At 59.4% G+C, this 12717-nt stretch overlaps 1 protein-coding gene across 1 annotated transcript in view; it reads left to right on the top strand.

The window, feature by feature from the left end:
- Positions 1–12717, top strand: part of CACNA1C (calcium voltage-gated channel subunit alpha1 C) — a 471172-nt gene that overhangs the window by 432453 nt on the left and 26002 nt on the right. Inside the window, exons 32-35 of the mRNA XM_081249321.1 lie at positions 5680–5712; positions 8160–8288; positions 9501–9566; positions 10217–10308. Of these exons, the coding sequence (XP_081105447.1) occupies positions 5680–5712; positions 8160–8288; positions 9501–9566; positions 10217–10308 (320 nt within the window). The remainder of the gene's footprint in view (positions 1–5679; positions 5713–8159; positions 8289–9500; positions 9567–10216; positions 10309–12717) is intronic.

Below are 12717 nucleotides of genomic sequence, written 5' to 3'. Positions count from 1 at the left end.
CTGAGCCAGCTGCCGGGGTGTTTGCCAGAGAGCGTCTAAAGCAGAGGGACCTCGAATATTCCCTGAGCTCGTGGAGGAAGTGAGGGAGCTAATTTCAGCAGGCCCCGAACACTGACAGGTGCCCCCAGAAGCACTCACTCTTGTCTAATGCCGCTTCCTGAGAGCCGGCTGCTCTCGCTGGTTTGTTTCCTCGAGTGTGTCTCTCTCTTTTTCTTCTCCATCCTTCAGGCTCACTGTGTCTGTCCACATGTGTGTGTCTCTCTCTCTGTGTCCCTGTCTCTGTCTCTCTGTCTCTCCCCTCTGCCCCCACATATGGGATTTTGTGAGTGCTCCTGACAAGCTGATTTTATTCACTTATTTTTCATGAGTTCCTTTGGTTGGTTATCTGTTTCAATGACCGTCCCTCCCAAGGAAGATAAGACAGCCCTGGCGATTTTGTAATCCGTCCCGTGTAGCGTGAGTTCTGGCAGGTAACAGCCCCTGAGGAGCCGTCGGGCCGCGCGCCGGACAGCACAGGCCGGTCACCGCAGCCCAGCGCGCACACGCCTGCTCTGCGCCGCTCCTCCAGGCCCCTCGGGGCCAGAGACGCCTCAAGGCATGCTCAGAAGGGCATTTCAACTGAGTGCCTAGGACCACCAAGGTTCTCCTTTCTGGCCAGACTCTCCTTCCCCTTCTGGGTGGAATTTTCCTTTGGAGAAACAGATGTAAGCCCCCGGGGCCGGGGGGGGTCTGCCTTTGCACCCTCCGCCCTCGCACCTTCGGGGTGACCCTCACTTGCGCCCCGCCCTCTGCTGTCCTTGTGTCCGCCTTCCTCGTGACCCCCGTCTTCCTCTTCCCAGCTCTTCTCTTCCTCAAACCCAATTCCATGCCCCCATTTGTGCCAGGCCGAAATGGAAACTGGGCTTACGAAGTGCGTTTGACGGTCGGTATTTCCTTCATATGCCCTCACATCTGTGGCACCGGCCCTCCGCTGTGTCTCCCAGTTGACACGTGCTTACGTAGACCTTGCGTCTCCCTCCCAAGAAAGCACGTCCTTCAACCGTAGAGAGCCCGCAGTTCGCAACAGAGTTTACTTTGACCTTAACGTTCCTTCCCTGCAGCCACTCCTGGCGGCTCTGCCCGTCAGCACCTCCCAAACCCTCCACGTCCGCAGGGCCACACCTCAGCTCCCGGGATGTGCGTTTCTCCCGGTTGGAAGAGCGGCTAGAAGGATAATGAGAACCCCCACCCCTGAACGCATGCCGGCTGGCTCCTGGCCACGAAGGCAGCGTCAGATGTCTCTGGAAGCCCTTGAATCGCGTATCCCCAGCTCTCTCTGTGGGTACCAGCCTCACATTTATCCTCCCACCCTAGGCTAACTGGGGTCTCGCCAACAAAGCCCCAACCCCCCAGACCCCCCCTATGACACCGTGACATGCTCACAGCTGAACTACCGTCTTGTCTCGCAGATCAAATCGAGATGAGTTTAGAGATAGTTGAAGTAGAGAAGCGGAGCTGGTGGGGGGGATGGCAGGCGGGGGGGTGATGGCAGGTGGAGGGGTGATGGCAGGTGGAGGGGGGATGGCAGGCGGGGGGGGATGGCAGGCGGGGGGGATGGCAGGCGGAGGGGGGATGGCAGGCGGTGGGGGGATGGCAGGCGGAGGGGGGATGGCAGGCGGGGGGATGGCAGTCGGAGGGGGGATGGCAGGCGGGGGGGGATGGCAGGTGGAGGGGTGATGGCAGGTGGAGGGGGGATGGCAGGCGGGGGGGGATGGCAGGTGGAGGGGGGATGGCAGGCGGGGGGGATGGCAGGTGGAGGGGGAATGGCAGGTGGAGGGGTGATGGCAGGTGGAGGGGGGATGGCAGGCGGGGGGGGATGGCAGGTGGAGGGGTGATGGCAGGCGGGGGGGATGGCAGGCGGGGGGGATGGCAGGCGGTGGGGGGATGGCAGGCGGAGGGGGGATGGCAGGCGGAGGGGGGATGGCAGGCGGGGGGGATGGCAGGCGGTGGGGGGATGGCAGGCGGTGGGGGGATGCCAGCTGGACCCAGATCTTCAGGTGGTTTGGGATGGAATTGATATCAGATCCACTCCCTGAGTTCTGGACAAGAGTTTTTTGGTTTTTTGTTTTTTAAAGCAAGGCTTCTGTAGGAGGGTAGCCAGTAAAAGGTTCACACATTCCCGTGCTGTTGCTTTTGACTCGGTTCAGAGGGATGTGGAATTTCAGTGACCGATACATAACCGTTGTCTCAGCGGCAGCCGTGGGGATTGGGCCCTTGTCCGAGGGCCTGTTTGGACTCAGCCTTCCCTGCAGAGAGGCAGGTCATCCGCACCTTTCCAAGCCAGCCTGGCCAGGAGACGCAGCCACGGCACACAGCTGCTCTTAAGTGCCCTCGAACCGCCGAGCACAGAGAACATCCTGGGAGATAATCAGGACATCGACATCTACCGCCTGGCCCTACCTCCCCGCCCACCCTGGCCTCCCAGCTGTGCAGGAACGGGGGCCGAGAACGAGGAGGAGGAGGGAGGGGCAGCAACCCCCGTTCTATGTGGTCGGGAGCGATTCCCAACAACCTCCCCGTTCTCCAGAGACAATGGGATGTAAACTGGGAAACGCCCCACCGGTTCTGGCGTCCGTCTGTCCTGGAGAATCCTCTATGCAGGCTCTGGTGCCCCTCAGTCCCCTCGGCTCCCACGGGTGGTCTAGAGAGAGCACCCCAGTGAAAAGGAACGGTGAGGACGTTCCGGAAACAAAGGCTTCATCCACTGAGGTGGTGCTTCTCATCTGGGCCTGAACGTGGGTCGGAAAGGCAGTTTTCCAGAGCCACCCCAGGTCTTTGCCGGTTGAACCATACAGGGTGACCCACATACATGTGCCCAGGTGAGGGCAGGGTCTGTCCCCGCTGCTGGCCCGGGGCCTCTCTGACAGTGTCCCACCTCTGCCCCACATGGGGAGGAATCATCTCATTTCATTCCTACCAATTGCAAGAGCAAATTAAGTGAATTGCCCTGTTACCCTAACCCCTTGAAAATGACCAGATCATTGGAAAACAAAGATCAGAATGGGCGGCTGAGAAACGGGCTGCACGCTCCCGGCTCGTGGACACGAGCTGGCGGCAGGCAGGGTGCAGGGCAGGTGATCTCCGCTCCCCCGCACCGAAAAGGTAACTCAGGGTCACCGCGAGCGAGTCTGGGGAAGCTTCCGAGGGGGGTGGCTCAAGCACTCGGGGCTCCCCGTTGATCCTGCCCTTAGAAGGTAGAAGTGATGCTCGGTGGCCCCTCAGGACGTTCTGGGGGAATCACAGCGATCGGCGGGCACACTCGCCCGTCTCCTGGCCGCCCGGGCATCTGGGGGTGACCTTGGGCAGCAGTGCACCAGCCAGTGGTTCTCTGTGGGCAGGGCTGTGCGACAGGCCCCTTCCTGCACCCTCCTGTAGGAATCACTCTGGGCTGCCTTCTGGCTTTGTTACGATGCACAGTTACTTTCCAGCCCGTGGACCTTGTAAGCACAGCTCCTCCCATGAGGACAGGCGCACACGAGCGGCTGACAGGTGACCCTGCCCCGGCAAGTCAAGAGCAGCCTCTGAAGAGCAAGGCTCAAGGCCCAAGAAAAAAACAAACCCGTGAGTCTCCACATTCTCCCCAAGTGAGGCTCTTTGGACACTGGGTTCCCGGAGGCCCGTCCTTCCTCTCTCCACGGCCCTTCTTGTCTCCTGTCACAGGGATGGATCATGAGGGTTACTGGGGAATTCCCTGGCGGTCCAGTGGTTAGGACTCGGCACTTTCACTGCCGGGGGCTCAGGTTCGATCCCTGGTCGGGGAACTTAGATCCCACAAGCTGCGCAGCACGGCCGAAAAAAAAAGCGTTACTGAATTAATACATAGTGTTAAAATAATACGATATGCTCAAGGTGATTAGAACAGACCTAAAGGTAAATCTTGGAGTAAAATATGACTTACATAAATGAGGTCTGAAATGGGAGCGTAAAAGGCCAAAAAAAGAAAACGGCAGTTAAGACATTTTAAAAGCCCAAAGGAAGGATTCTGAATGTTTAAGCAGTAAAATGAGTAGTTTTCATTTTTTTCACGGGGGTTAATTCGGTTGGGCCAGGTGACCCAGGCAGGTCCTCTAAAGCACCCCCATTCTGGTCCCATTCGGGATGGGGTTGACCCAGAAGACCTTCAGTCATCTGCCCAGGGCTCTTGGAAGTAATGGGCAGCTTTGGTGGTTTTCAGGGTGCATCCAAGAAGGGAGCAAGGCTAGAGCCTGCTGGGTGCTCGGCCTAGAGCCCAGCACTAAGTGCCTGTGGACTCACCTCTGTGCAGACCTCACACCCCTCCCCCACTGAAGCCCGGGAAACATGGGGCTCCTCACAGGTTAACACCGGGGCGCAAGCCCCTGACCAGCCTGGAACTTCATCCATGCGTGCGTGTGCGTGCGTGTGCGTGCGTGTGCGTGTCTGTCTCCGTGTTCTCTCTCAGCCTGCTGGCCAGATCCTAGACACCCCACCCCGTCCAGGCACGTGGGTGGACCTGGCAGCTGCAGCCCGTCGTGAAGCAGAGACAGATCTAGACCGTGTTCGTAAACGACCAGAGAGGTGTCCTGTCCCTCCTCCTCCTTTCCCTCACCCCGTGTCTCCCCCAGTCCCCGAAAAGGACACCTCCCAACTTGCAATGGGAACAAAAGGAATTTGCTGAGAAATCTGTTACCAAAGAAGTATTTTTCAGTTTGCGAGCAAATGTCTGGTTATGCACATTTCCGTCCTTCAAAAACCCAATTACATGTTCTCCTTGTTTATACCTTGAAAAAAGAAACACAGGAGCAACTCTCTGAAAGTGGAGGGTAAGAGTGAAGTCGTGACCTTCTAGAAGGAGTTGGCAGCTCAGGCGGCGGGGACCAGTCCAGACTGTGCTCTGTGTGCTGGGCTCAAGGGCAGGGCACCTTCCCGGATGCAGCTCAGGGCTGCTGTGGGATGCTCCCCTGAGGCCAGGCCCCCCGGCCCCTGCCCCCTAACGAGCCCAGAGTCAGACCCCTGAGAACAGCTTCTCGGGATGTTAACAATAATGTCCTAAATTGTGTGCAGGGCTTTCAAATTTAATAAACAGATCCACACTTGTTTATCTCAGGCCGGTGTCTAAGGTCCACGCCCGGGGATCAGGTGCCTAGCAGGCCCTCCTCCCTCCTGAGCCTCAGCTTGAGGGCTAGCCCCACCGCAGAGGGGGTAACCGAACCTCAGTCTTCCCCTGGACCTGGGGGGCCTCTGCCCCTGGGCTCCTTTGCTCAAATACACGTGGGCAAAGGGCAGCCTTGGGCACAGGCAAGGTCTCTCGCCTTCAGCTGGCGGCGCCGGGTAAGCGCGTGCAGTGTCAGCCCCTGGAGGCTATCTTAGGACACACGGCTAATTAAGAACAAACAAAACCTCCATCCTCAAAATCCAGAACACCTCCGTGATAACAGGTGTGAATTAGTAGCTAATCTGTAGCCAGAGATGGTTCCAGGCAGGAGAACACCCAGCGTCCTCGCTGGGTGGGCGTCCACTCTGGCGGCGCCCGGGCCCTGCCAGGCCTGTGCCATGTGCCCTCCACTTGGCTCTCTTGCCCTCTCCTGCCACTGCGTTGCTCCTGTGTTACCAAGACCTAGAACGCCGGGCATCTTTGTTGGAGACTCATTACAGCTCATCTCTGTCTGCCTTTCTTTAAAGCCAGCTGAACATACCCAATGCTCTCCCTTTATGGTAAGACCGAGCCTCCAGACCACGCTCTCAGCTTCTGTGACCCCCTCTAACATACCCACTTCCCCCACCTGACCCCCAGCATCTTGGAACCCAGCCCCCGATGCATGTTGCCCGTGTCTGCCGTGCGCCTTGCCTGCCTGGTCTGTAGCTGTCGAGTGCTGTTGGTGCGACATTTCCGTCCTTGAGCTTTCGTGTGGGTGGCAGTTCACCATGACCTTGACTGTCTCATGAGCCACTGGGAGAGAATCGGACCCGAGGGCCATTTCCTGTTAAACGTCCTGAGGACTCTGCTGGCTGACGTCCCCACCCTGAATCTGACATGAGGTTTGCACGGGGCACCCACGAGTGCCATGGCGAGGCCTCTGGGAAAGAGGAAGGAGAGGTGACATAGCCGGAGACGGGGAGGTCCTCCTAGTCACCAGGCCGCCCTCCAGCTCTGAGTCAGGACCCCAGTAAGCGGTTAAGCTGGGTTCATTACCCAGAGAGTGGCTGGATGTCCTATCACCCCGACAGTGTTACCTGTGAGGGACATTAAAACTAGGCCACGCCCGCTTCACTGCAGCAGACCGTCTGGTGGGGCCGCTTCTGCTCTAGGAATCTTTGGCTAAAGTGATAGAGAGGCCGACCAATGTGACCTTGAAGTCTCCTTGGAACAGCTGTCTCCAAAAGGCTGCCGTCACAGACTTCAAACGTGGGCCAAGCATGAGTTTTTAGGAGGGCCGGTGAGTGGGTTGATTTCCCGAGCCCCAGAAGTCAGCAGACAGAGGCAAGATGGGTGGGGATGTTTCCTGACAAAGCCCACGACCATAGCCGGAAGGGCTGAGCCTGACGTGCTGCCCGTATGTCACCGGCCAGTAGAGCCTAGGGCACCTGCAGCGTCGGGAGGGCTCTGAACCCAGGACGAACTCAGACTGCAGGCTTGCGTTTTGCTTTTTAACGAGTCAGATGCAGATGCCTCTGCGGCGCCAACCTCGCAGACTCTTGGTGCCCAGCTGAGTTCCGTGTAAGCTGGCGCTCTCTTCTTCTGTCTCCCTTCCCGAGCACCGTGGGGCTGACGGCTGAGTTCCAAGGCCCTGAGCCTCCTCAGCCCTCCCTCTGGGGGAGCACCACCTCCTTTTAACGAGAGAAAATAGAATTTCACGTAGGTACACGGGTGACAGAAATGCAGAGATGAGGGGCATCAAAGACTTCAGAATGCAGACAGGTGGGGCCCGGGGGCCAGACGGCCTGCTGCCGGGGCCCCCCTAGCCCCTGTGGCCCCCAGCCACCAGCCCGCCCCAGGGGAACAGCTCTGGCTCGGAAGGAGAAGGATAGATGCAGCCCACCCAGGGAGGAGCAGGATGTGCTGGCGCGTGTAAAACCCGCCCCCCCTCGGGGGGCTCCTGTTCTGATCAGGGTGAGGGGAGAGGCCCCTGGAGCCCTGGCCACAGGGTCAGAACCAGGAGCCGCAAGGGCTCCGGCGCTGGTGGGATTTTCGTGGGCGTAGCCAGGCCGGATCTGACCTGGAGACAGTCAGAGATGAAGCCAGAGGAGTGGGAGTTGAGAATCGGGGCCCACATGGGGCCCAGCAACTACCCGGAGATGCCTCCGAGCAGGGGGCCTGCAACAGGAACAGTAACAGGAAGCCCAAAGGTCCATTCTCTCCTGGTGCCCACGGGGCTGGGGGCTGCACTGGCTCTGGGGAACCGGCCAGCTCCCGGGGCCACCACCCCAGCTCTCTGGCCGGTGTGGGCAGGAGGAGGGTCGGGTCAGTTTGTGCTGATTGTCCTCAGATCTGGAGGAGAGGGTGACAGGGCTGTGTGTCCGGCCCCTGACCCCCGGCCAGGCATGCGCCGGCCCCAGGCTCCCCCAGGCCCAGCAGCCCCGGCCCCTGGCCCGCTCCAGGACGCCCCTGGGGAGCCCACCCGCCCTGAGCAGGACCCCTCAGTCCTCTCACAGCAGGGAGAGCCATCCAGGGCTCACGCTCCACTGCCTGGGCCTCCACCCCTCCCAGGCCTGTGCAGCCGGCGGGCCCAGGGCAGAGGGCAGCGGAGGGGCAGCAGGGACTGCGGCTCGGGCACTGTCTTAGCACCCAGAGCCCGGGCCCATCCACAGCCGTGGGGGGAGGTGGCACACAGAGTGCTGAGGCTGGGCAGCCCCCACCCCCCAGGACCTCCAGAGCGCCGGTGCCGCTCGGGACGCCGGACCCTCGGCTGAGCCAAGCAGGAGGGCAGCAGGGGCACCAGGGCGGCTCTCGGCCTAGATTTCAGAGCAGATGGAATTTCTAGGGAATCGCCTGCCGCCCCCCACCCCGGGGGCTTAAGACCAGGGATGCTGGGGCAGAGGCTTGGGGCCTGGGCATGGCCGGGCGCCGCAGACGCCTGGGGCTGGGCCTCCCCGTGGGCGCCGGGAGAGTCGAGTGCAGCCGCCGCCCGCCTGCGTGTTAACTGCTGTGTTAACGGCCCCAGAACGCAGAGGAGAACTCCCGCATCTCCATCACCTTCTTCCGCCTCTTCCGGGTCATGCGTCTGGTCAAGCTGCTGAGCCGTGGGGAGGGCATCCGGACGCTGCTGTGGACGTTCATCAAGTCCTTCCAGGTACCCCCCGGCCCCCCTCCCAGGCCCCACCTGGGACGATGCTCCCAGCTGAGGGGAGGCTGCAGCGTGCTGCTTTCTTCTGTCTTTTGTGGATTTGCCCCGAGACTTGACTGCACAGAGGGGTTTTGGGGTGGAAGAGATTTGAAAGCCGTGGGCAGAGGTGGCCCGATGACCCCTACAGCTGCTCCCAATTCGGGTGTTGTCAGCCCGGAGCTGGCACCCTCGTCCCGGCAGTGGTTCAGCAGGGTCTGCTGTCCACACCTGCTTAGGGACTTAGCCGGACTCCCCGGGACCGTGGTGTGCCCTGTGTGGACCCAGGGCTGCCAACTGCGGGGCCAGTTCTCTGCCCCCAGCACTTGTTTCCTTCAGTGAAAGCAGAATGACGGTGGCCTCAGCCGTGGGTGACTGTACCGACCCCACGTGCTCACCACCCCCGACATTTCCTGGGCGCCACTGAAGGTGGAGCCCGAGCGCCCACCAGGCCGGACGGCCCGTAGCCCCGCGGTGCCACCTAGTGGTGTGCGGGCTCCATCCACCCCGTGAGCCGCGAGGCCTCCTCCCCGGGGGGAGGAGGTGGGGAGCACACCGAGTGAGTAAAGCGCAGAGACCGGCTGCGGGCAGGCACTGCCCAAGCATCGTGTGAGCCTTAAATCAGCCAGGCCCCAAAACCCCCTGAGGTCATTGCTTTTCTTCCCATTTTTCAGATGAGGACACTGAGGCTCAGAGAAGTTAAGCCCAGCCCAGCTCCCACAGCTACAGTGGTGGAAGCGGGCTTGAGCCCAGGGTCTCGCTTTTGTCTAGTGCCCCTTCGTCCTGCCTTTCCTACACCTGGCGGAACAGCTTACAGCTGTGAGGGGGGAGGGGCGGCTGGGTGTCCCCCACGGCCCTCCGGCTGCACGAGGACAGGTGGGTGGCGGGAGGGTGTTTTGCTCTTTCTAGATTGTTTGTACCAAGGGAGCATCAAGCCAAGTCCCGAGCTCAGAGCCCACCTTTCTGGGCGGACGTCCCCAGGTCCCAGGTGAGGGACACCCAGGTGAGGGGAGGGGTCGGCACCAGGCTCAGGCTCCTCCCATTTAGTGCCCAGAACGTCTGCGGGGCTCCTGGAAGTGCCCCCCAAGCCAGGCAGCACCTGGCGACTGAAGAGACGCCGCCGGGGAGGGGTCCAGCCACCCGTCCCCCGCCGACTTCACGGCATCTGTGTGCCCCTGCCAGGCCCTGCCCTACGTTGCCCTCCTGATCGTGATGCTGTTCTTCATCTACGCCGTGATCGGGATGCAGGTAGGACGGGCTCCCGGCTGTCGCCTCAGGCCCCGCCCCCAGCCCACATCCCCTGACACCCGCCCCTCCTTCTGAGGCTGGAAAGGTCACTGGAATTGGAACTCTCCCCCCACCCCCGTGGTGTCCTGGGGGTGCACAGCTCTGAGACCCTCTCTCCCCGTTGCCCCTGGCCCACGTTCCACTCTCTATAGGGAAAAACTCCCCCAAGTTATGTGAAGGGCCTATTCGTTAATTATTCCTCAATAAAGGATTTTTTAAAGAGGAAAGAAAAATAGTCTCAAGAATCTGCAGCCAAAAAAAAGAAAACAGAAAGAGGAAGGCCAGTGAGCCTTGTCCCTGCACAGATGCAGGGTCAAGGTCTCAGCCTCCATCCGCTCTCAGCCCCCTCCCGCTGGGCCCAGGGCCCCTCCCGAGGGCCGAGGGCACTTTTCTTGGATGCTTGTCCGGAGTGGGGTCCTGGGATCAGGGGCTGGACAGGGCAGCTGGTACCTGCCCCCGCGAGGCCTTCCAGGTCACAGAGGGGACTGTTCAGCTTATGGGCCAGCCCATCCAGGGTGAACTGTGACCCCTGAAGAGACCCACTGAACGATGGGTGGGAACCAGGACCCCTCTGTCCGCAGCTCACGGACCCCATCCTCTCCCCCTACCAGGTGTTCGGGAAAATCGCCCTGAATGACACGACAGAGATCAACAGGAACAACAACTTCCAGACCTTCCCCCAGGCCGTGCTGCTCCTCTTCAGGTGAGCGTGCAGACAGGCGCGGACAGGTGCACACGGGGACACCTGCTCGGTGCGGCCCTGGCCTGGGCGCACGACGAGAGCTGGGGCTGGGGGACTGGGAAGCCCCCTGACCGGGAAGCCTTCCTTTCACTGTCGTTTATAATGACTGGACACGGCCCCCGCTGCTGACCCTGGAAGCCAGTAGGGGATCAGAATCAAACTCCAAGAGCACCCTGTTTCGAAGCTGAGCCAGGCCTGCAGCACACTCACTATGTGACCTTGAGTGACCTTGAGCAAGACAGCAGATGACTCCGAGCCTCAGTTTCCTCCTCAGACAAGCCCAGCTGCCAGAGTTGGTGCCACTGTCTGGTTCAGTGGTTCCGTCCACGGCACCTAGTTCCCCCCTTGGCTGAGCCGGTGCCAGCCTTCACCCTCTGGGGAGGCCGCGGCCACAGGTACAGCTGGGGGAGGGGTGTGTCCCGCCCGACCCCGAGGGAAGGAGTCCGTGTGGCAGCCCCATGTCCTTCCTCCTCTGGATCCCAGTGACCCCTGGGCTGCCCCTCCCCTGGCTCTTCTCACCACCCTGCTCATCACAGCCTGGGCTCTGGGACCCCCACCTGGTCCAGGGCTGGTGGTGATGAGAACTGTTCACTCAGTCCCGGGACCAGATGATGCCTAGAGTCCATTCCAGCACCTGTACTCTCCATGCTAAGGTGCTGGGAGAGGCACTGAGCCCTTACCGTCCCCTGGGGTTCTTTCCGAAGATCCAGGGATCCTCCGCATCAAATAACCCCACCTTCACTATGCTCTGTGGAATCCTTTCCCCACATCCAAGCCCACCAATCATTATTGTTCAAACTGTGTTCAATCAGAATGGCGGTCCCCTTAAATATCAGGCCGACATCACCCTCCCTCAGATAGTGGCCGTGAGAACACGGGACCATCATAAACCACAGCCTCACAGCAGCATTTACGCCTGAGCCGCATTTAAATGTGGGATTTGGACACATGTGAGCCAGGGCACATGGCTCTCCCCTCTCCTCTCCTAAAGTCCTTGACGACAGGAGATAGTTTGTAAAAGAATAAGGAAGGAGAAAAGCCAAGAAAGAGTGCTGTTCTGAGCCGGCAGTGCTGAGGAAGTCTTCACCGGAGGCAGGCAGATGGGATTCAGGGGGCAAAGGACCAGGTTTGGAGGAAAACACATCCCAAAGCAGGTGAGCCTGTGAAGGAGCGAGAGCGGCCAGGGCCTCCCCAAGCTCAGGGTCCACAGGGGCCAGGCAGCAGGACAGCTGGGGCCACAACCAGGCTGCCTCCTTGGGGACCCGCGTTTGGAGAGCGTTTGCTGATGCCCACAAGCTGAAAACACAGCCCCGCCACCACAGCCTGGGCTTTGGGGTCTAAGAAGTGGAGCAGGGCCCCAAGGGAACCCACCCTTTAAGAGAAGCTACCTGTCCACCCCAGCTGGCAGCACGTCTTGTCTTGTCTTCCATGGTCCCCAGAGATGCTCCTGCAATGAGAACTTGATCCACAGAGTTGTGTACTGGGCTCTCGATCGCAAAGAGCAGTAACAGTCACCCCAAAGGACTGGGGGAAACCATGTCCAAAAAGAAGCCACCACGCTCACCTAACAGATGAATGAACCCATCAGGAGGAGAAGAACAGGGAGAGGAAAAATATTTGAAAATAAGCATCGTTTGTGTCTTTAGAGAGATTATAGAACCTGGCACATCTGTTCAAATTAGAAAGGAGTGGGGGGAGGAGGAGAAGTTGTTATTAATAAGAACAAATTAACGAGAGGATTAATTAAATTTAATTAAAGAGAGAACTCAGAAAATATACAATTGTTAAAATATTTATTTATTTATTTATTTATTTTTGGCTGCACTGGGTCTTCACTGCTGCACGTGGGCTTTCTCTAGCTGCAGCAAGTGGGGGCTACTCTTCGTTGTGGTGCACGGGCTTCTCATTGCGGTGGCTTCTCTTGTTGCAGAGCACAGGCTCTAGGCATGCGGGCTTCAGTAGTTGTGGCACACGGACTCAGTAGTTGTGGCTCGCGGGCTCTAGAGCGCAGGCTCAGTAGTTGTGGCGCATGGGCTTAGTTGCTCCGTGGCATGTGGGATATTCCCGGATCAGGACTCTAACCCATGTCCCCTGCATTGGCAGGTGGATTCTGAACCACTGCGCCACCAGGGAAGTCCGAGCAACATTTTTTAAAATTCACGAATACCAAGAGTTGACTAGTCTAAATTCAGAATAGAAAAGTGGTTGCGGTGGTGGGGGCATGGGATGGGGAGGGACTGGTAAAAGGGCACAAACTGTCAGCCATAAGGTGGATGAGGTCTGAGGTCTAACCTATAACATGGTGACCATAGTTGATGACACTGATGGTATCACTGAAACTTGCTAAGACAGTAGAACTTAAATGTTCTC

Source organism: Mesoplodon bidens (assembly GCF_964165515.1).
Source record: "Mesoplodon bidens genome assembly, chromosome: 11".
In the NCBI taxonomy this organism is placed as follows: domain Eukaryota; kingdom Metazoa; phylum Chordata; class Mammalia; order Artiodactyla; family Ziphiidae; genus Mesoplodon; species Mesoplodon bidens.
This window is presented reverse-complemented; position numbering and strand designations above follow the sequence as displayed.